Raw genomic sequence first — 24,025 nt, 5'->3', positions numbered from 1 at the left:
TGAGTTTTACCTTTCCATGTTATTTTATTTATAAAGCAAAAATAAATAAATACCGTGTTTCTTCAACTACTTTTAGGGGTTATAGAATTTTAGGATCACGAGCCTGTGATCCACTTAATCAAATAAAATTTATAAGCAAATTAATATACTGTAGTGAATTTTATAATGAAAAACGTGAGTCAAAATGACTGTTGGAATATATACATCAATTGGAGATATTAGTATTAGGTTAGTACAGTTAGTATATAACTAAAAGAGTCAAGATGACTGCAACTGCAATAAATTATTTTGGTGTTCTCTTCTACCTTTTTGAGTTTCGACCTAACAAATAGATTGCCGTATCCTGTATAATATGTTTTAGAGTTTCTATTTTTATTTTTTGTAACTTATTATGTGTTAGTTTAGGTCAATGTTGAAAGAAAGTAATTGTACATATTTAAAATTTGATGGTCTAGTTTAATTTTGTGTATGTAATTGTACATATTCAAAATTTGATGGTTTAGTTTAATTTTGTGTGTTAAAAATTGAGTGATTTAGTTAGAATGATTATTATTCGTTTATCAGGGGAGCCATTGAAGTAAAATACGACGGCTGGTCCACCATACAAATCACAAGCAATATTTCCACTCGGAAAGTGCGTCTTTGTGCTTAGTGCTACTAATCATATTATATACGTATTTATATTTTAATTCGACAGAAAATTATGACCATTAACCTGATGTTCAACAAAAACTTATGACCATTAACCTGATGTTCAGCAAAAACTTATGACCATTAACCTGATGTTCAACAAAAACTTATGACCATTAATCTAAAGTTCAATTTAGTGGACAGTGAAATAAAAAAAAACTATCACAAAACATAAAAATCATCCTCAATAAAAGAAATATATTGTTGATAACTGATAAGGTCATTTTTGAAGGGTTTAAAAATTACACTGTTATCATTATGACTAACGATAACATTACGTACAAAGTATAACTGATGCATGTATATTAGACATGCCATGGACGTGTATTCTCACATTTTTAAAGCTTTTAGCTGCCCCGACGGGACCAAGAGTCGCAACAAAAATAAATGATCTCATGACCTTCAAAGAGAAGTACGTAGAACATAAAGTGGAGAGGAGATGCTTTATGTTTTGTTGATGGACTATAAATTCGCATACTAAAATGATGAGAGGTAAAGTTTACCAATGAGACTGGAGATTCCCACGTATATGTTATGCGCTATAATGTGCATTACTGAATATAATACAGCTTTTTTAAAATGGGTGTCGTGGAATAAATTTTTGCTAAAGATATATATATATATAGTATTTTTTTTACAAAAAGGAGAAAAATGAGATAAAACAGTATTTCATGTCTAGCTAATATTCTTACACCAGTGTGCTTGCTTATATAAATTTAGGCCTCTATATTATATAAAATAACATGTAAAGTGTCTAAATTTGATTTCGAAGTGATTTATATGCAAAGGTTGAATTTTATATCCAGTGTTTACATGTGTGTGTATATAAACATAAACATACATGCATATAAAACAGATTTAAATTCCAAAATAGCAAGGAATCCATCAAACTCTGCAGTTTGTATTGACTGTTGACCTTTTTGCACAACTAGAAAGTTTCATTACTAGTGTGTGGTCCGATGATTTCGCCTTATATATATACAGTTTAATTGATCGCTTATGAATGATTATAAAAGTGCTGCGAATATTGATCAGTAGACATTGTTTTTGCGTCAGAGCATTTTGTTTTTTGACTTGAGGAACAAATAACTATTTGGGTCTTCTTTCTTGGATTCTTTTAAGTTTTAACGACCCAACCTCGCGACCAAGTGGCCACCAAAAAAATATTTTGGAGATTGCCGAATATTTTCGGGATTTTGAACCCGACGTGAATCGAACACGCAACCTTCTGATCTGGAGTCAGACGCGCTACCATTGCGCCACGGATCCCCATGCTATGATAGTGCAATCAATACATATATATAATGTAATTAGATAGGTTGTGACAGAAGGTTAGCTGAGAATCTGAGATCTGGTGAGAGAAGAGGTATGTATGAAGTCCAACATTCTTTCATCTTGATTTTAACTCTCAGTCTAAAAATACCTAACTTTTAATTAGATGAATGTGCTTTGCTTCTGGTTTAACCTCTCATGATGTTTTTTCCATTTTCTTTATCATCTAAAAGGCTCTTTAATTAAACACGAAGACCCATTCAACAACCATTTTCTTAAAGTTGGTAAAAGAAGCTCTACTGTAGAGATGCGCAGAAAAGTTTATCGGCTAGCTCCGGTCACACTTACAGAGAAGGAACAACCGGTTCATCAGAGAAGAAGGTCTAGAGCTTACCAATGGAAGAGGACCAACGGTTCTCAGAGAATGAGACTTAGTACCGGCCGCCTGATATTGATCCTGCAGATATACACAGTCAGATAAATCCTAGCCAACCATCCATTTGAAACTACGGTTAGCGATATTGATCAATACCTGGCTCAGAACAATGTGTACCAAAAGCAAGGTGTTCCTTTCCGGATTCGAGTTTAGCATGAAGCAAACACAATCTAAGTAAAAAAGTTAAACTCTAACTTTTGTAAATATAAGCCTTGAGAATCAAACTTGCGTCCCAAGAAACTGGAGATATTACCCTAAATCTATTTTTTTGTATTTGTTTTGGGATCCCATTTGTTTTTCCGTGGAGAGATAAGGAGTTTGAATCTAAAATGCGCCGAAGCAAGAGAGAAAACTGAGTAATTATTAGATTAATTTCTTTTTTTTTTCTGAATTATACATGGGTATCCCGACTCCACCGAAGTGGGTCCAGACTAGCATGTGTTAGCGGCCTACGTTATTGGCGCACGTGTTGGTCCTATGTGCCTGGTAATGCTAAAATTTTAATCCTCCGATAGCAGAGACTCGAACCTAGGTGGCTTCACCGTATTTGAGTTAATTACCACTGGACCACAAGTCTCGGTTATTAGATTAATTTCGATAACAAAACAAAGGAATAAAAAAGAGAAACCAAATAAAGGTAGCTCAGGAGATGAAGAAAATCTTTTAGGTACAAAGATTATATATATATATATATATATATATAATATATATATATATATATATCCTTGGAAAGCTTGAGCTTGAGCTCCAAAGGCAAAGTAGAATGTGATAACCTCCGAAGGCATACCTCTAGTCTCGGGGACTTTCATGTAAACAAAGATCCACAATATCACGCAAACCGCAGCGTAAATGCTGATCATTAAAAAAGTAGATGTCCTTGTAAAAATATAAGACCAATGAGTTTTTCAAATTGAACTTTTACATCATTCATGTGTCTATGAAAAATATATGATGCTTATTATATATTGTCTCTACATCGTTTATACAAGTAGATGACCTTGTAAAGATATAGCCAGTGAGTTTTCATATTGAACTTTACATGATTCATGTTTTATGAACAATATGATGCTTATTTACTTTATACTGAGTGGTTAGTGGTCATCAAAATAAAATAAGTTTTTGGTATGAAGATATTGATCCTCCTGACTTTTTATCACTTATCAGATACCTTGTTGGATTGACAGGTCAAACTTTGTTCTGTACAGGATAATATCTTACAAAAACACTTCACTGTATGTAATCTAATGTCCTATGAATTTGAGATAGCATCAGGAAAGAGGATTAATGATTGTGGGCCGCAAAATCCAGATTAACCACCTCCAAATATGTGGGCCTAGTATGAGTTTAAGACTTTAAGTAGGAGCTTCTGGCCGAACTAGAGGGTTCTAAAGAAGCATATACAATTATTACTTGGAGTGAACGTAACCTTAGGGAAGACAAAACCAAGCTTAAAGAACGGACTTTATACAAGATTCAGATTCAGACAACTTCACTCTAAAGCAAAGAGACTAACCTCTATCAAAAACTTGAACCTATATAAAGCAACCCTTCTCTTACAACTCTATCAACTAACAAATTACAAACTTTGAATTACCCAAATGGCTACAAGAATCTGTTTTCTTCTTGCCTTAACCGCTGCATCACTATCCTTCTCTTTCGCTGCTTCCCACGATTTTTCCATCGTTGGATATGCCCCCGAGGATTTAGAGTCTCATGACAAACTCATCGAACTCTTCGAAAACTGGCTCTCCAACTTCGAGAAAGCTTACGAAACCGTTGAAGAGAAGTTTCGTAGGTTCGAAGTTTTCAAGGATAACCTAAAGCACATCGATGAGACTAACAAGAAAGCGAAAAGCTACTGGCTTGGTCTCAACGAGTTTGCTGATTTGAGCCACGAAGAATTTAAGAACAAGTACGTGGGACTCAAGACTGATATAGTGAGACGCAATGATGATGAAAGATCTTACCAAGAGTTCGCTTATAAGGACGTTGAGGCTTTGCCTAAATCTGTTGACTGGAGAAAGAAAGGAGCCGTGAGCTATGTCAAGAACCAAGGCTCTTGCGGTAATCTCAAATCTTGGACTCTTATGTATTACAAAGGTTTTTATTTATTTTTTTTAACAAGAGGAGGTTCGTTCTAGGGATCACTCAAACTAAAGACCTTTGACACAATGACCAGTCCTTTCCAGTTGAACTAGTGACCTCTGGATTAATGTCTCGATTTTTCATTTTGTTCTTTAATGTTTTATAGGAAGTTGTTGGGCGTTTTCGACCGTGGCTGCAGTGGAAGGTATAAACAAGATTGTGACAGGAAACTTGACAACATTATCAGAACAAGAACTCATAGACTGTGACACAACCTACAACAATGGCTGCAACGGTGGTCTCATGGACTATGCTTTTGACTACATTGTCAAGAACGGTGGTCTTCGCAAGGAAGAGGACTATCCTTACTCCATGGAAGAAGGAACCTGCGAGACGCAAAAGGATGAATCTGAAATGGTGACTATCAATGGGCACCAAGATGTACCTACCAATGATGAGAAGAGTCTCTTGAAGGCATTGGCTCATCAGCCTCTCAGTGTCGCCATTGATGCTTCTGGTAGAGAGTTCCAGTTCTATAGCGGCGTAAGTACATATTACTAAACCCATAATCAAGAAAATGATTGAAAAATAGATTCTTGACTGTGTTTTGGTATGTGAAGGGTGTCTTTGATGGGCGGTGCGGGGTGGATTTGGATCATGGTGTGGCTGCGGTTGGGTACGGATCAAGCAAGGGTTCGGATTACATCATAGTGAAGAATTCTTGGGGACCAAAGTGGGGAGAGAAAGGTTACATTAGGATGAAGAGGAACACTGGTAAAGCAGAGGGTCTCTGTGGAATCAACAAGATGGCTTCTTTCCCCACCAAAACTAAGTGATGAGATCACTTTCTTTATCTTCATTTGATCATATCAATATGAATGTTATATCACGAAACTGTAGTTTCAATTGTTTCCTCTTTTGATTATTGAATAGAAATGTTGTAACACCTATTGGCAATAATAAGTTTTCCAAGAATAACAAAAACTAGCTGTCATGTCTGAAGCAATTATGTATGTATCTTCCAGCATCTTCCTTAGCCATTTGGTTTGGTTTTATTCACAGGTTAAGAGTTAACTAGTAATAACCGTAGTGCTTCGGCGAGAGTAACATGAAAACATTGTGGGATCAATAGTGGGAAGAGGGCTAGTTAGCAAAAGCAACAGCTTCATGTCCAAAAAAATTGAGAGATATGTCTGTTTTTGATTGGGCCTAGTTTCTATTATCCCATTCACAAAAAGATTAACAGAGATCCTAGTGTTACTTAGCTTGAAGAAACCTCTGGCTTAGGTAGTGTCTCTCTGTCTGATGACTACAGCCTCGAAGATACCATCTGATCTGAAGTTAGGAGAGACAAACCGCGGATCAACTGGTCCTGGGAGGTTAAAGGACAGCTTGAACGGTCCAGGAGGCCACAGCGTCCGGCTATTCATCTTGAAAACACGAGAATGCCTCTCTATCGTCTTCTGTCCTGTTGTGGTTGATCCCTCAAGTATAACCTTTCCATCTGATTTAATCTCACAGCTGAACTTATCTGCACAAAGACACCATGTGTTAATCACAATGAGAACTATGGAAACAGGTAGCAGAGATGAATATAAATACCGTTCTCTTTGCTGACACCGGGCAGAGCCACCTGGAAAAAGTAAGCAACGTTGTTGACGCCAATGTCGACAACACCAATGGATGTTCCTCTACTTGCTGTTCCTTTAGTTACAACCGTTGGTTCTTCATCACATTCCTTCATCTCAGGAGGAACAATTACAAGTGGCGGATCTGTTTTGTCTCTTTCCATAAGAGTTTCTCCATTCTTGTTGTTTGTTGCTGTTGTTGATGAGTTTTTGAACCGTCTTCTCTTGTAAGTCTCTCGAAATCTTTCTGGGGTCTTGCTGATGACACCACAAGAAGCTTGAGCAGAAACTTCTTCTTCTTCATCTTTCTTCCTCTTGCATGTTTCTAGAGGCTCAGCAGATGAGTTACAGTCTTGGTCAGTGACAAGTCCATTGGACATCGCTTCCTCCTGCTCCGTTCCCTTTCTTTGTGGTATGTCTCCTGAAAGTCCTTCTGGGATATGATCACTGATTACACAAACAGCATCACCAGCAACTGCTTCCTCCTCTTTCTTTCTTTTACTACTGTCTTGAAGTTCTTGGTCACTGACAAGTCCATTTAATGTCACTTCCCCATTACTTAAACACTCCTTCTCGGTTTCTCGGCTTTCATCCAGAAGCTTGACAGGTCGAGGAGACAAAGACACGACCCTATCTATTCTAAGATCATCCAAACGCGACAAGCATCTGAATCTCTGGACCTCTTCCTCGCTTATAAACGCAAGAGCAGGATCATCAATAACAACAATGCCCTTGACAATCTCGAGACTCGGGGAATACCTTTTCTGCGGGTGGAGACTCGTAGGGAAATAATGAGTGAACTGATGAAGCTCTCCACTAGGTTCCATAGGTAGATAACCCTTGAGGTACATAAGAACCATGTCAGGATGAAGGAGGAGGGAGGAGCTAGCGTTTCTGAGAACGTAATAGTACAAGTTCTGTAGCTGAGCAATGGTTAGAGAGGAGGATCCGATTTGCTTGGGGGTGTAAGGAGGCAAGCGTTTGGATAGTCTTTGAGAAGCAGAGCATCTTGGGATATCTGAAAACACGTCAGGACCTATATAATGGCTCATTATGAAATTAACCAAGAAGTAGGGATCGCTTGATAATCCGTCGCTACACAGACTCATGTTCTCCCCTGTGTTGTTTGTTTTGGATCCAGCAAAATGACTGTGTAAATGAAACCTGCAATATTACAAATGAATTAGGAAGTATAAATGAAGGCATGCCAAATATGTAGTCACAGGGGAAATAAATATGAAAATCTCAAAATTGACAGATTGAATCACTGCTAGCTTTCTGAGTTCCTATGCTTTGAACAATCTCTAATCATGTTTTATATATTCATCATCATCATCAATAAGGAGAGAAAAGGTAATACAATTTGCGGCATTGTGGTGTGCACTTCACAAAACCACCAGATTTCTACCCAGAAAATAGCATAATCACAAAAGGTCAAGTCATGCATGAAACTAGCTAGTTACTCATTGTTTACAAAGTGGTAGTTCAAGGATTCGCAACATTTTTGTTTTTTTTTTTTAACTCAAATCAAATCCAAAGAGGAAACCATCTGTACTCTCTATTTCCAGAACCGATCCTCTTATTTTTTGTTGCGATTGAAACCTTACCAAGCATCCATAGGTATCAGAAATTAAGCAACATTGCAACTGAAAACGAGAAGAAATCGAAAAAACTTACGATTAAAGAATCTTTGTTTTGCTGTAATGAGAGAGAGAGAGAGTCTACACACAGTTTAGGAGGAGGGGGAGAAGAGATTTGTTTGGTGCAAGCACGGAGTTTTGGTTAGGGGAAGGAAAATGCGAAGAGGATGATGGGGGGCTTCCTTTGCTTTCTTACACGTGGGTTCCCACGTGGGACCCAGATAACGGCCCCAATTGGAGCCATCACCTGTCACCTGAGTTACCACGTGCCGGCGTTTTTGTTACTTTTTGGGCTTTTATAAAAATGAACGAGGCCCCAAATGTTTTATTTGTCTTTTCTTCAAAATATAAGAAAATAGTTTTGTTATAATTAAAATATTTTAAATTATATATATATAAGAAAAATAGCAATATTTTAAAAACTGGACCGGTAACTTAACTGGAAATTTTTTTGGTCATGGGTCAATATCGTTCGATCGGATTACCAAATTCAGTTTAATGATATTTTATAAATAATATATATATCCTCTACAAAAAAAATCATATTAAATAAAAAATTCTGTAACCAAAACTTTTTTTAAGAAAAACTATAAATTTAATAAAAATTTATAAAATAATTTAATTGTTAAAATAAAAAGTTAATAAGAAAAACACATTTAAACTTTGTTCTCGAGGTTATCATCACTCCAAATCTTCTTTACTTTTAAAACAATTCATGTAAAATATGTTTTTTTGTTCGTGTAATGAGAAGAAAAAGTAAGTACAATGCATTTTCTTTTATACAAATTTAGAATTTTATGAACTTCAATGTTTGAATTATTAAAATCTTCAACATAAGTGTCATGTAATAATATTTAAATAAAATGAGAAGTATAAATAAACAATATCTAGACTTGAAGATTATGGTTTGAATCTTGAGAATTGTGAGTGGTAAAAAACTAGTTACGGCATTGCTTTATTAATTTTTACAAACTTTATTTTTACTTTAAAAGAAAAAAAGTTAGGTATTTTATCAACAAAATTTTGGTTTACGAACCTTGACTTGGCCGGTTCATTAGATCGTCAGTTTCAAATTTTTAACGGTTTAATACTGACTTTTAACCGGTTCAACTTTAGTTGGTTTTGCTATTAACCCAACTTGGACTGGTCTCCGTTTCGCAGTTTAATCCGGTCCGGTCTGGGTTAAAAACATTGAAAATTGTGTTAAAATCTACTAACAAATTAAATATATTTTTATTAATTAAAAATCACTCAAATCTTCTTAAACAAATATATGCCAATCGTTAAAAAGAATTTGTAATGAATGGTGTATCACTAAAATTTTAGTTAAATGATGTACTAAGCCTCAGATATTTAAGTCATTTTCTAATGGGTGTTTTGCTCCAAAGTCTAAAGAATGTTTGTAAACGTAGGAATTTTTTGATGTTTTTTATAATACTCTTGGGTTGAAAATAAATAGGATGACAAACAAGAAATATAAAAAGAGGTAGTGGCAGGAATATGGAAACATAAAATATTACCACGATGATTGTACAAATTTGGATCTTCAGAGTCGGTATCAAAACATCATTACTTTGCCATTACCTTGATATTCATTTGACATTTAAATATTCGCATAGTCTCATTTGTCTAAACCCGTTTCGATCGATTAATATTTTATAAAACAATACAGTAAAATCCAAAATGATGAAGATGCATGGAATGGATGTTAAGTTTTTGTTGATGCTTGTAAGATTTGATTGGTCCAACGATGAAGTGCAATTATCTTGAGAGAGGGAAAAACAATGGTAACTCAAAACAAAAGGTGTATCTTGTAACGTGACTAGATAAAAATGGTTTATTTGATAATGGGTTTAACTAACTCTAGTCTTTCTCTCCCAAACAAGTTTAGCATGTAGTCAACGAAAAGATTTTAACAAGGAAAAATGAAAGGGAGAAAAACAGAGGAAATTCAGCAAAAAATGGTAACAATAAAGGGATGATTTCTGAAATAACAATTTCTCAGTCTAGGAACTGTTCTGTACAGATATGGAAAGAGAAGAGCCCCTGGAGCTATATATATATGCACAGAGAACAAGTGAGTGAGCTCAGTAGACATTTATCTTATTTACAATGCAGAGGACTCGACTCAAGAGGGCATAGAAAGCTACACTAACCAGTAACAATCTTCTTATCAACAGTCCTGTGCCTTAGAAAGTGTCTAGTAGCAAGACTAGTTCAAAAGAATCAGATTATGATTCTTTTATGTATAGTTTTCACCCTGTTGTTTGATCAGAACTGCTTCTTTGCATATGTTGAGAAGTCCGAACAATAATATGGGACTGTGTTGGGGAAGGACCTGCTATAACTGAAGGGTAGGGAGATTGAATATGACTTCCTGGAACTGAATAGCCCTGTACCGCTGTATAATTGTGACCAGCGGGGATGTTTTGACTAAATTGCCTATATTGGTAGCCAGGTGAGTTAACAGCCCCAGGTACTCCATAAACCTGAAGGTACTGTTGTTGCGCAGTGTAAGGACCATACAAGCCCTATAATACCATGAAGAGAAGACATGAGTTATATAACCAAAGTCAAAATAGTTTTGAATGACCAAGTAAACCAATAAGAGACTAACAATTTCAGAAGCTTACATGAGACTGTGAGTAAATGTACTCAGGTCCATATGGTGTAGCCCTGAGAGAACACGGAAACATAAAAATTAGAAACAGGTGAAGTAAAATCATTGGTAGACATTCAAAAGAGAATATAAAGAAGGGTAGTGGTTATAAAACAAATGGCTAAATTACAATGCACAAAGAAAATAATATATACTAAACTAGGAGAAAATAAGCCTATATGTCCATCCATTCCCAAATGTTCACTCCTGAACTTCAGATCATTTTGGCCTTATCAAAGTCCAAATACATTCCAAGACCTTGCCTGTCCAAAACAAACTGAGATCCACTGGAACTATTTTTGTATTACTAACACAACATAAATGGACTAGCAAGTATATACATTACAACTGATTATCTCTTCACATCATATATGTACAGTAGCAAGGTGAATCTGTAAACACTTTGAATAGCATAACTAACCCATAAGGGTACATAACTCCTTGCTGGTAGCTATAAGCAACTGGTTGCTGATACGGATGTCCTCCAACATATGGGGAAGCAGGTCTCATCCGTCCTAACGAACAAAAAAAAAAACAAAGTAATATAAAGGTCTCAGGAATTTATGCAAGAAAAAGAAAATAAATGAATAGTGAAGCAAGACTGACCAGGTATCACCGAATATTGCATGGGAAGCCGAGGTCTCCCAAGGGAAGCTAGATTACAATTTGCACGCCTGCCATCTATAATAGGTGCTGGGTCAACACAAGCTCTCCTAGCAGCCTCTGGATCTCGGAAAGTCACCTAAAAAAATCCTCCATACAAATAAAAAAACAGAGGACTGAGTCATTCAACAACCATGAATATAAATAACTAGAATACCCAAAAAGTAGCAAAGGTGGCTAGAGAGGTTTCAGCAAAACCAGCATTTTAGGATCCTAAGCCTAACGAATCCATGGAAGCAGAGGATGTTTGTTCAGCAATAAACCAACTTGATGAATAAGATAGAAGACTCACAAAGCCGTAACCTTTGGATCGACCAGTGTTGTTATCGTAAATAACGACCGCCTCAAGGATCGCACCATAGGGTTCGAAATGGCGAAGAAGAGTGCCGCTCTGAGTCTCCCAGGCAAGGCCACCAACGAAGACCTTGGTGAAGGTAGTATCACCAAAAGGAGAGTGCGAGTACGCCATATGATTAGAGAAGACAAGGAGCGATTCTAAAACTTGACCTAGTGAACCCTAGACATAGTTTTTGAATGATTAAAACCTTTGTAAAAGTGAAGAAGAGATTCTAGGGTTTACTTAGGTCTGCGATGGGAAGAAGGAAAGAAAAAGGGAAAACGAACGAGATCGGCGCTAACGAAACCTAACAAGTAATGATCATAACAGAGAAAAAAAAAAAGAGAGAAAAAATTTCCCGGGAAAAAAAGTAACAGAAAATTAGAAAGAAGTTAGGGGAAAATGGGTTTTAAACTTTTGAAAGATAGGCCAGGAAGATGAGATGAATGGAAATTGTACATTGATGATGATGCTGGAGAAGAAGTTGGTTATGATGCGTGATTATTATTGATTCATGAATTGTTAGCCAGAGAGAGAGAAACAGAGTTGGTTCTTCTTCGCTCTCATAACAATGGGTCCCGCTCAAATCATATACTATTTTACTAGTTTATGTAATTAGCGCTGTAATTACAGAACAGAGTATGTGTTCCCTCGTGACTTTGTCGATTAAAGCAAATTATCAGCTGTGTAAAACTGTAAAGTTACCGCGAAATAACTTATGTTTCCATGTATCTTAATTTGTTTTATTAATCACGTACAATGGTAGTATAATCTTATCCTCCTTCAAATTAATCTAACACCCTAAAGATAATACACAGTTGTTTATTTATAAAAGGGCTAACGATACACAATGTTGTACTTACATAGTTACATACTACTTTTTAATCTTGGAGAATGTTGGATAGCAACTGAAATGGATAAGCCTTATGAGCAGTACCATCGACCCTACTAAACTATATTAAAGTTGAGAAAAGGACTTTCCTGGGCACTGGTTATGTGTCTTTTTCACATCTAAATAATTATAAACTATATGTATACTAAAAAAAAAAAACTATATGTATACTATAAACTAACTAAATTAGATTTATTTATTAAAAATATCAAATTACATAAGAAAACGAGACAGGATTTGGTCTCATGAATATAGCCAAATCATTCAAACGGTGGTTGAATTTCATATAGGTTAAGGTTTATGGATCCCTTGTACTAACGTAATGCATGAAACAAATATATAGAAAGTTGAATGGCCTGGGCCTATCTTTGGACAGAAACTTATACTTAAAACAAATAATCATTTATATCCATTTGCGTTTGTGTTAGTAACATTCAAGTTACCCATAAATTGCTTTTATTCCAACTGTTGCTAAACAGCATAGCATATCGGCATCCTATGATTTTTATTTATATACGTTTTTCTTAATAGAATTTTAAATCCTTTGACGTTGTTTGGCATCTAGAATCTAGTTGGATAAACAGAATTTCATAAAATTACTCAAAAAACATGTCGAATTATTCAAAGAGTCAAATTATCCAAAACACCTAACTCATATCCAATATAATACAACTGAATCCAAACCGAGTTGGATGAATAAGCATCGAGAAGCCATCAGAGGTAACAAAACATATATGTAAAGAGAAACAAGATATTAAACCGTACGCTACCTCTTGATATTATTATTTAACGGTCACGATCTCCATCTTTGATTAGAAGATGAGATGGAAGAAACCGGGGAAGAATCAGCGCAACCACCAGACACAATACTACTAAAACCACCACTGACCAGCATGAGTATGCGATGCCTAGTAGCTGTTCTTCACAAACTGTCACCATAAGAGAACGAAGCACCTAACTCACTACAAGCTTTCACGTTGTAATAAAGAAGAAGATTGATGAGATAGTAAGTAAGAAAAAAACTTGCCTATATTGTAAATGATGGAAGACCGTTCTTTGAAATTAGGTATAGCTACGATTCCTTCAGGTTCAACCGTCACCAAAACATGCAATCCCTCCTACATCAGAAAAACAAGAAGGACTTGGGGTCATGCTTCTTCACAAGTTAAAGAACACATTGACTGAAGATGCTTACAAATACCTTGTTTTCAAAACTTTCGGACTTGAAGATCAACTTCTCAGTGTTGAGTAGTCTCCTCATCTGGTTAACCTTCAACCCCACTTCACCATTCCTCAACAGTTGCAGAGAGAACAGAGCCGGGATCTTTAACCATTTAACAAAAGATGAGACTTTCAACAATCACAAGAATCAAAAGTTTCCAAAAAGCAAGATTGTGACATACAGAAGCTGGGTACGAGATCTTGACTTCATACCAAGAATTTGATTTAATCCCTTCTAATTTGTAAACACGAGATCCAGATTGTAATGGCAGAGTCTCCTTCCACAGCTCCTTCCCAGCATATAAAGTTTTTCCATCAAACCTAAAAAAATTAACATCATTTCCATTGTATCAATAAAGAACTAAAGAGTAATTCTAAGAACACTAACTACCTTTCATGGGTATAGCAAGGCACAGCAATCATGAATATAATGATACAGAAGAGCAAATAGCATTCTCTATCGATCATCCTACGCGCGATGGCTCAAGTCCTGAAAGAAGAATCGATTCGATTAAGCTATTTAAAGTGTCAGCTTCGTGTTCTCAAGTGAGAAGATAAGGCTTCATTCGAACTGAATCGACTTACCAGTTATCAGATTCTCGCCGGAGATGAAGGATTCCCTTGGAAAGTCGAGCTCGGAGGTTGATTCTAGGCGAGCGACCGTTCGAAATCGTCGTCGACGATATTGATAGCGGAGATGCTCTTAATGGGCTTGTATCTTTTTCTTGGGCTTATACTTGTTAATGGGCTTAGATTCTTAATTGGATAGCCGTTAGGTGAGTTTCATATAAAAGCTTAGACAAAATGAAAATGAAGTAACAACATATCTTGACTGTCAAATCTACGTCTGGCATTCAGGTCTTTGGATCGGATTCCGATCAAGGTCTGGATTTTCCGATTTCTAAACATTTTTATGTTCACATTTGTGTCGATTCTTTCCAAATATACGTTTACTAGAATAAGACTCGCGTCTTGCGCGAAATGAATTTATAAAATTGAAATACATAATATATGGTTTTCATAAATTTAAATTTATAAAATTAAAATACATAACATATGGTTTTGACAAATGTAAAACTTTAAATATGATCGGCTTGTTTTTTATATATACAAATTTGGATTATTTATATAATCATCCATGCATTGGACGGAGAACAGTTGTAATTAAAATTATAGAACTAAACTTATTTAATTATTTATGGGACTGATTTATATATATATATATATATATTCAAGTCATCCAAATAAAAGTATTTCCCATATTCTTTTACTAACTTATCAGTGAAAAATATTTATATATCTTTCAAAAATTAAATGACCTTAATTATCAGAATTTTGAATTTGTACATATTTTTTCAACATAAAATGAAAATTCCCAATATACAAAAGATAAATACATATTGGGTTAGGCTAATAATTAGTAAGTATGATTGGGCCACATTAAAACAAAACAAAATATACCAGGCCAAATTTTTATTTTAGAAACCGGATTAGGTCCACGTAAACTCGATTCACTATCACTTTGCATATTTCAAACAAAAAGATATCGTTTCCATTTTTTTTTGTTATTTTCCCACAAAAGCTTTATTTCTTTGCCTCTCATTTTCTCGGTTCATACATTTCCCACCCTAATTCCTTTGTTCTTCACCGATTTCTAAACATTTTATGTTCGCATTTGTGTCGATTCTTTCCAAATATAAGTTTATTCAGTCTACAATTATAAAAACCTGTAAATTCTTAGGTATGTATCGAATCGGGTTAGTTTAAAGTATTTCAGGTATATTTCGAGTCTGTATTCATGTTTTTGAATCGATTTTATATTTATTTTATTTTAACTTGTTATCCAAAATTTTATCCATTACAAAACCAACAAAAACTAACAAGTAATAACCAACATTAACCTAGCAATAACCAAAACTGATTAAATGAATTAAAATCAATCAAGTAGTAATCCAAGATAACCAAATAATCTATTATATAATAGGAGAGTTTCTCTCCTCTTGATGCGACACGTCAGCAGTATGTGGGTCCCACTTTTTAAAAGTGTGAAAAAATGTCAAATATGTAGCTCGAACCCGGGTTATTGAGATATAAGCACCCACAACTATACCATTGCACTAAAGGATGCTTTGTACATTGATGGTCGAAACTAATATATATTATAAAGGTCGAAAACTAATATAACATTGTGGACCCCACCTCTTTTTGTTTTAATTGATAGGTAACGAATGGACTTCGACAAAAAGTGGGCTTTAGGCTTATTGATTTTCTGTTTATTAGACTTTGTATCTGCCCAAAATGGTGATATGGACAAAGCTAAGAAGATTAGGGAAGCCGCCATCTTTACCATCTCCTTCGTCGCTTGCGATTCTCCTTTCGTAAATGAGCTATTATGGTCGATCTTTAAGGCTCTACGCACGTTTTGCGCCTACCAAACGCTTAATTTCTCCTCTAACGCCTTCAGAGCTCTCATATATATAGAATCTCTCGAGGTAAAAGCTCCATCTTGTCTCGAACTTTTCTTTCTCAGTTTTCCGATCGCTTTACTTTCTCACATCCGTCACGAAAATGACTTATCTAGCTGCTCCAGCCGCTTCAGCCGCCGTTCCCTACTCCACCTTCAACTCTATCCGCCTTGGAAGGTCCACTCAGTCCATTGTTGGTCGGCTCATCCGATTCTAGGATTCCAGGAACATTAACAAGAATGGAGAGTTTATGGGCATCACCATTCTCCTCTTTGATGAACTGGTGATGATTGTTTCTAACTTATTTTTTATCACTTTAACTCTGCTTTGCTTACTCTTTGTTCATATATGAAACGTGTCTTCATCTTTTTGTTTTGGTTTTGTCTATGGATTTTTTTTATGAACAACTAATGATTTTTCTCTGTTTTTCTTACAGGATTCTGTGATCTACGGTTTCATCCCTGCAATCTCCAAACAAAACAGGAAAACTGAATGAATTATGTTTTTAGCAACCGAATCTAAAAGAAATAAAAGACATCTTACTTAACAAATTAAAACCTTTTCTTTTGCAGATTCCGACGACGACGAAGCACCCGAGGACCAACGACAATGGAATGATGCGGACGAAGCCTAACTGATGTAAGTAAACTCCTCTTCAATAACGCATCACACTATTATCGCTCCACAATCTCACAAACTTAAGCTCTAATCATGCCAGGGATCACACAGGTGATGCTGTCCCGACGACGGAGAAAAAAAGAAAGAAAGATAACCTAACGTTTTTTTTTTTTTCAGTTTTTAAGTTCAAATCATGTTTTAGACATAGAGTCCAACATAATTTGAGCCCAAACATTTTAAACCCACAATTACTTTTTCATAATGTAAAAACGTCAACCGTCGTTTATGTTTTGTTAAACTATTTTAATCTTTATGTTTTGTTAAACTATTTCACACAGGGGGCAGATCTCCTTAGAAGGGGAGCCACTCGCCACGATGCTTCCAGTTTCACCATTCTTGAAACTCTTATGAGCCACAAAGCCAATATAAGAGCTCTGTTTCAATCCAACGGCTGGATTTTATCACAGACCACCGCTAAGCCTGAAGAGGGAAGAGAAGTGGAGTGATGCGTTTTGGAAGATGGTTACTTGGAGTTTACAAGATGAAGATGGAACCCGTGACGAGGAAGACGAGGAGAAGTGTTACTTGGAATATCCTAACGTTGAGGATGTAGACAATGTGTGATCTTAGCGATGAAGATTAGTGTAGCTTTAATATATGCTACTACGGTCTTTGAGCTACCTAACAAGTACTAGCAAACAATGTGTATTTTGAAAAAATAAAATAATATTGTAATGCAAGTAGTTTGAAACTTTGAGTATTTATTCAAACAACGGATATATACAGAGTTGATAACTTTATATGGACCCCCAAATAAGTTGGTGCTGCGCTGTCACAATATCTGTCTTTTTAATTTCATATACATGACGTAAGCTTCTTCATCTTCTTCTCTTTCTCTTTCCGTTGTTCCACGCTCTCTGTTTCATGTTTAGGCCTTTTTTACATTCTCTATATTTTACCTTAATTATACTTTTTGAATTTTCCTTCTGTTTTGGGAGATGTCTCTAACTTGAGTTAATCGTCAAACGCTAGGATCAATTTTGTTGTCTTACTTCCGATAAATTTTATTCTTTAATTTGCACAAATCTTAAACAACACCAACATCCCGTAAATCATACCGCCCCACCGATATCCAAAGTAACCAGCCCCGCGCTTGCACGGAATCTCCGCACCTAGTAACTAATAATAACAAACACTAAAGTCATGTCCTTTTCTTTTTAAAAGAAAAAAATCGCCACATATAAACTTATTTTCACTCCGCCTACCACTTCTTCCTTTGCTGCTTCCTCTTTGTCACTAAAATCGCAAGATCACACACTCAAACAATACATTATCATGATGCAATAATTGAAACCACCGATTCATCTCATCCATTGACGACCAATTCTGTATTTTTCTCTCTGCCACCATTTTCATCTGCAGCGATTTTAACGGCACTAATATCTCCTCCTTCAAAGACGACAACCCTACTAACTCAAGTGTCTCTCTGTCGCTGACCATGTTGTTTCTCAGCATGTCTTGTTCATCGACCTATTTAAGGCCACATCATTTTTGGAACTCAATTGTGACTTTCTATTCTTAAAATTAAAATCTCGAACGAGTCGGGTCAGACTCGGATCCGAAACAAGACCCATGAGCCCTCCACAACAAGATCCAATAGAATAAAATGACCTTACTGATACCCAAGCCAAACTAGAAGGTTATAGTTTGGATTTCAGATCCGGATAAAATGCTCGGGTCTAATCAAAACTGATGAACATCACGTCAGTGTCCCTACACATGGGCGTTTCTAAAAACTAGGGATTAACCCGGGCTACGCCCGGGATTTTTATTTTTTTCTAATTGAAGTTGTTAAATTATTTATATTTAGGCTATGATTTATATTTATATAAATGTTAAAATGCATGTCATAATTAAAATTTATTTTTAAATTTTAACACGTTAAATTAACATATTTTTTACTATTTAAATATTTTTTTGTAATTTTATTGGCTATCTAGTTATCATATTTAACAAAACTATCTTTTGAGTGTTGGAATAAATGTTTTAGAGATTTTATTAAACTGCAGAGTATTTTTGGATCGACCACATGCTCAACATTCGATCGATCCGTAAAATGATGGTCGATCTCCTTGGCCAGGTAGGTACAATTTTAGCAAAAATATCTTTTATTTTCAAATATTAAGTATATAACTATTATTTTTAATATTTTTTTAATTGTATTTTTGATTAAATTATTGTATTATAATGGTTATGTAAATATTTTTTGTGATGTTTGAATTTTTGTTGTTCGTATACTTAACCTAGATGATATTGATGTTTAACAATTTATTGTTTTCTGGAAATAGAAAATAATGATATATCAAAACGTATCTAATACTTGTTAAATGATATTATAATGTAAATTACATCCATTATTTGAAAATAAACATTTGTTGTTTTTATTTTTATTTTAAATCAGAAATTATTTTTATTTAAAAACATTATTCATATATAATATAATAGTTTAAGTTTGGAAGATTAATCTAAATATATAAATTATGTATATTTTTTAAAAAATAATTTAAGATATTATATATTGAGTATTTGAATAAAAGCTGAATTTCTTATCTTGAAAATCAGATATTTATATTTTTGTCTTCATGTTATACTCACCAATCCATCATTGATATTTATAACTCAGTACGTTTTTTTAAAACTTAGTTTTAAGTAATAAACGAATTTAATAAATTAAATTCATCACCTATAATGTTCTGTAAACTATATTTGAAAAGTCTCTAAAATTATATTTTAAGCATAATATTATTATTATTTAATTTAAGTTATTTTAAACATAATATATGCTAAACCAACTTAAATTATATTTACAATAGGACCATCCTAAACCGGTTAGTAAACCAAAAACAATACTAAACCAATATGAACCAATACTTGATTCGGCGAGGAAGGAAGTGTTTCGGGATAAACGCTTGAATGGTTATTAACTGAAATGGTTTGATCATGAAAGAGTTAGTATGAATATTAACAATAAAATTATGGATTAGATTAATTTAAATTTGTAAGAATACCTTTGAGTCTATGAAAAACAATTCAATTCCCATGAATAAGTTTGGCTTTTGGAAGTTGTGGGTTTCCCAACAATGAATCCACATAACAAAAAGTTTGTTGTTATAAAAAAATCTCATTCAAGGTCATTAAAGGTTTTTGGTACGGCAAGAGTTGATAGTGAAACCATTTTTTTGCTTGAGTGCTTTGAAATTTTCCTTAATAGTGTGAGATTGATGTGGATGGAATAATGAGTTTTATAGGGACTTTTTTGATGTAAAACTATACATTTTTTTTTTGTTTAATGTGGTATTTCCATTTTTATATAATTTACTACCACTTTAAGATAGAAGTACATTTTAAGATAGATGCTTAAATCTTAATGTACTTTTTCCATTTTTTAAAATGTTTATTTCCATTTCTTACATTTTTATTTACGTAATATCTATATTTTATATTTTTAAATAGATATTTAAATATTAATGTACTTTTTCCATTTTTAAATTGTGTATTTACTTATATTATATATTTTACATTTTAAGATAGATGTTTAATGCTTGATGAACTTTTTCAATTTTTAAAAAAATTGTGTATTTACTTATTATTACATATATAATTCATATATTATATATTTACATTATTTACTTATTATTTATTTTCCTGTATATGTATTTCCATTTCTTGTACTTTTAATTTACTTAATATCTCTATTTTACATTTTAAGATAGATGTTTAAATCTTAATGTACGTTTTCCATTTTTTAAATTGTATATTTCCATTTGTTATACTTTCATTTTACGTAATATCTATATTTAAATTTTAATATATATTTTTAAATCTTAATGTAATTTCCCATTTTTTAAATTTGGTATTCACTTATATTATATATTTACTTATTATTTATTTTTCTTTATATTGTGTATTTCTATTTCCTATAATTTCTATTTACTAATAATTTTATATTTTAAGATTGATTTACATTTTAAGATAGATGTTTAAATACTAATGTATTTTTCCATTTTTTTAAATTGTGTATTTCCTTTTCTTATATTTTCTATTTACTTAATATCTATATTTTACATTTTAAGATAGATGTTTAATATTTAATGTACTCTTTCCATTTTTTTAAAATTGTGCATTTACTTATTATTGTATATATAATTCGTATATTTATATATTTATAACATTTACTTATTATTTATTTTTCTATATATTGAGTATTTCTCTTTCTTATACTTTATATTTAGTTAATGTCTATATTTTATATTTTAAGATAGATGTTTAAATCTTTACGTATTTTTCCATTTTTAATGTAAAACGGCAATGTTTAATAGAAGAACTTGGATAAATAGTCAAATAGTTATATTTATGTTTTTTTTTCTTTTTTTAATAAAATGGTAATATTACATTATGGAGATAACCCGTTTTTTTAGTGAACAATGGTAATCTTACATATGTTTAATGTAGTTTTTCCATTTTTTTATGTTGTATGTTTACATATTATTTTTATTTTTAAATGTAAAATGGTAATTTTACATATGTTTAATGTAGTATTTCCATTTTTTATGGTGTATGTTTACATATTATTTATTATTTTCGAAATTATATATAATTTTCTTTTTTACAAAATAGTAATGTTACATTATGGAGATAAGCCGTCTTTTTTTTGTTTTAGTGAAAAATGGTAATCTTACATATGTTTAATGTAGTTTTTTCATTTTTATGTTGTATGTTTACATATTATTTTCTTAAAATAAAAATGTAAAATGTAATCTTACATATGTTTAATGTAGTATTTCCATTTTTATGTTGTATGTTTTACATATATTTATTATTTTTAAAATTATATATAATGTTTTTTGTTGTTTTTATAAAACGGTAATGTTACATGATGGAGATAAGCCGTCTTTTTTTAAGTGAAAAATAGTAATCTTACATATGTTTAATATAGTTTTTCTATTTTTTTATGCTGTATGTTTACATATTTTTTATAATTTTCAAAAATAAGTAATATTAAAATGTAAAACTATATTTTATGCCACGTGTCATCTTTCGAGATTATATTATATATTTACTTATTATTTATTTTTCTTTATATTGTGTATTTTTATTTCTTATACTTTCTATTTACTAATAATTTTATATTTTAAGATTGATTTACATTTTAAGATAGATGTTTAAATACTAATGTACTTTTTCCATTTTTTTAAATTGTGTATTTCCTTTTCTTATACTTTCTATTTGCGTAATATCTATATTTTACATTTTAAGATAGATGTTTAAATCTTAATATATTTTTTCATTGTTTTTAAGTTGTGTATTTTTTTTTCTTATATTTTCTATTTACTTAATATCTATATTTTACATTTTAAGATAGATGTTTAATATTTAATATACTCTTTCCATTTTTAAAAAATTGTGCATTTACTTATTATTGTATATATAATTCGTATATTTATAATATTTACTTATTATTTTTTTTTTATATATTGAGTATTTCTCTTTTTTATACTTTATATTTAGTTAATGTCTATATTTTATATTTTAAGATAGATGTTTAAATCTTTACGTATTTTTCTATTTTTAATGTAAAACGACAATGTTTAATAGAAGAACTTGGACAAATAGTCAAACATATTTATGTTTATTGTAGTATTTCCATTTTTATGTTGTATGTTTTACATATATTTATTATTTTCGAAATTATATATAATGTTTTTTGTTTTTTTTATAAAACGGTAATGTTACATTATGGAGATAAGCCGTCTTTTTTTTAAGTGAAAAATAGTAATCTTACATATGTTTAATGTCACGTGTCATCTTTCGAGATTATATTATATATTTACTTATTATTTATTTTTCTTTATATTGTGTGTTTTTATTTCTTATACTTTCTATTTACTAATAATTTTATATTTTAAGATTGATTTGCATTTTAAGATAGATGTTTAAATACTAATGTACTTTTTCCATTTTTTTAAATTGTGTATTTCCTTTTCTTATACTTTCTATTTGCGTAATATCTATATTTTACATTTTAAGATAGATGTTTAAATCTTAATATACTTTTTTCATTGTTTTTAAGTTGTTTATTTCTTTTTCTTATATTTTCTATTTACTTAATATCTATATTTTACATTTTAAGATAGATGTTTAATATTTAATATACTCTTTTCATTTTTAAAAAATTGTGCATTTACTTATTATTGTATATATAATTCGTATATTTATATATTTATAATATTTACTTATTATTTTTTTATATATTTAGTATTTCTCTTTTTTATACTTTATATTTAGTTAATGTCTATATTTTATATTTTAAGATAGATGTTTAAATTTTTACGTATTTTTCTATTTTTAATGTAAAACGGCAATGTTTAATAGAAGAACTTGGACAAATAGTCAAACATATTTATGTTTATTGTAGTATTTCCATTTTTATGTTGTATGTTTTACATATAATTATTATTTTCGAAATTATATATAATGTTTTTTGTTTTTTTTTATAAAACGGTAGTGTTACATTATGGAGATAAGCCATCTTTTTTTTTAAGTGAAAAATAGTAATCTTACATATGTTTAATGTAGTTTTTTCATTTTTTAATGCTGTATGTTTACATATTTTTTACAATTTTCGAAAATAATTAATATTAAAATGTAAAACTATATTTTATGCCACGTGTCATCTTTTGGGAGAAATTTTTTCCGCTGATGTGGACGTCCTATGGAGCCTCAAAAGCTCCCTTTTATTAGTAGAGATTTTGTCCTCTTTGTATGGAGCCTTATTTATGGGCCCAAAACCTTGGACACTAACTCAGAAAATCAAAAAACGGTAAGTTAGACATGTGGGCTCGTTATCATACCAAATTGGCAATTTGGCCATGTTGCAGGCTTGCAGCTAGCGTCTCTACTAAATAGTTAATTCTAATAAATAAATATTTAATCTTCACTATATATTTATCTCATATAACCAGCCAAATTATTTTTCTGCAAAACAGTTTGTAATTTACTTCAGATATGTGTACAAAGTATTAAAGTATCAAATTCAAAACGAGTAGAAAATAATGAAAGTGACAAATTGATGAGAGTAAAGAACACAAAAGTGTTTATGGAAGAATTATATTAGACTCTCATGAAAATAATATTACAAGATGCATTGTTTATATAGAGAATAAATCAAACTAATTTCCTAAACTAATATGGAATATTATATAATAGATAATGATAAACTTTCTATTCTAATATATTGATGTATATCCTAATATTGACTATTGGATTAGATCAATCTTCTAGATCTCCCAATACCCTCCCTCAAGCTCATGCACTAATCGTTGCGGAGGCTTGATGAATGTCCCATAGCTTGCGATTTTG

At 32.2% G+C, this 24,025-nt stretch overlaps 4 protein-coding genes and 1 non-coding gene across 6 annotated transcripts; 1 reads left to right on the top strand and 4 right to left on the bottom strand.

Moving 5' to 3' along the window:
* Positions 1 to 1,887: 1,887 nt before the first annotated feature.
* Positions 1,888 to 1,959, bottom strand: TRNAW-CCA. The gene has a single exon. It is a non-coding gene; the product is annotated as a tRNA-Trp (tRNA).
* Positions 1,960 to 3,948: 1,989 nt separating this feature from the next.
* On the top strand, positions 3,949 to 5,489 carry LOC103829410 (cysteine protease XCP2). The gene is made up of 3 exons (XM_009105077.3): positions 3,949 to 4,462; positions 4,650 to 5,026; positions 5,104 to 5,489. Exons 1-3 carry the CDS (start codon positions 3,997 to 3,999, stop codon positions 5,317 to 5,319), a joined length of 1,059 nt encoding a protein of 352 aa, XP_009103325.2. The 5' UTR covers positions 3,949 to 3,996; the 3' UTR covers positions 5,320 to 5,489.
* A 123-nt stretch (positions 5,490 to 5,612) lies between these two features.
* On the bottom strand, positions 5,613 to 9,443 carry LOC103829409 (increased DNA methylation 3). Of its 2 annotated transcripts, none has more exons than XM_033275151.1 (3): positions 7,719 to 9,443; positions 6,086 to 7,275; positions 5,613 to 6,014 (listed from the first exon to the last, which is right to left on the bottom strand). In XM_033275151.1, the coding sequence occupies exons 1-3, from the start codon at positions 7,727 to 7,729 to the stop codon at positions 5,767 to 5,769; spliced, it is 1,449 nt and encodes a 482-aa protein (XP_033131042.1). In that variant the 5' UTR covers positions 7,730 to 9,443; the 3' UTR covers positions 5,613 to 5,766. The 2 variants fall into 2 exon arrangements, with proteins under 2 accessions (XP_033131042.1, XP_009103324.1); XM_009105076.3 differs by having other exon boundaries at positions 7,789 to 9,443.
* A 268-nt stretch (positions 9,444 to 9,711) lies between these two features.
* On the bottom strand, positions 9,712 to 12,638 carry LOC103829408 (RNA-binding protein 24). Its single transcript, XM_009105074.3, has 5 exons — positions 11,366 to 12,638; positions 11,017 to 11,152; positions 10,832 to 10,925; positions 10,385 to 10,427; positions 9,712 to 10,282 (listed from the first exon to the last, which is right to left on the bottom strand). The coding sequence occupies exons 1-5, from the start codon at positions 11,540 to 11,542 to the stop codon at positions 10,007 to 10,009; spliced, it is 726 nt and encodes a 241-aa protein (XP_009103322.1). The 5' UTR covers positions 11,543 to 12,638; the 3' UTR covers positions 9,712 to 10,006.
* Positions 12,639 to 12,874: 236 nt separating this feature from the next.
* Positions 12,875 to 14,199, bottom strand: LOC103829407. Its single transcript, XM_033275152.1, has 6 exons — positions 14,109 to 14,199; positions 13,915 to 14,008; positions 13,706 to 13,844; positions 13,504 to 13,626; positions 13,330 to 13,420; positions 12,875 to 13,231 (listed from the first exon to the last, which is right to left on the bottom strand). Exons 2-6 carry the CDS (start codon positions 13,989 to 13,991, stop codon positions 13,089 to 13,091), a joined length of 573 nt encoding a protein of 190 aa, XP_033131043.1. The 5' UTR covers positions 13,992 to 14,008; positions 14,109 to 14,199; the 3' UTR covers positions 12,875 to 13,088.
* Positions 14,200 to 24,025: the final 9,826 nt, after the last annotated feature.

The sequence above is a fragment of the Brassica rapa genome, chromosome A07 (genome assembly GCF_000309985.2).
Source record: "Brassica rapa cultivar Chiifu-401-42 chromosome A07, CAAS_Brap_v3.01, whole genome shotgun sequence".
Taxonomy (NCBI): Eukaryota; Viridiplantae; Streptophyta; class Magnoliopsida; order Brassicales; family Brassicaceae; genus Brassica; species Brassica rapa.
Note: the sequence above shows the minus strand (reverse complement) of the source record. Positions and strands in the feature narration are given on the sequence as shown.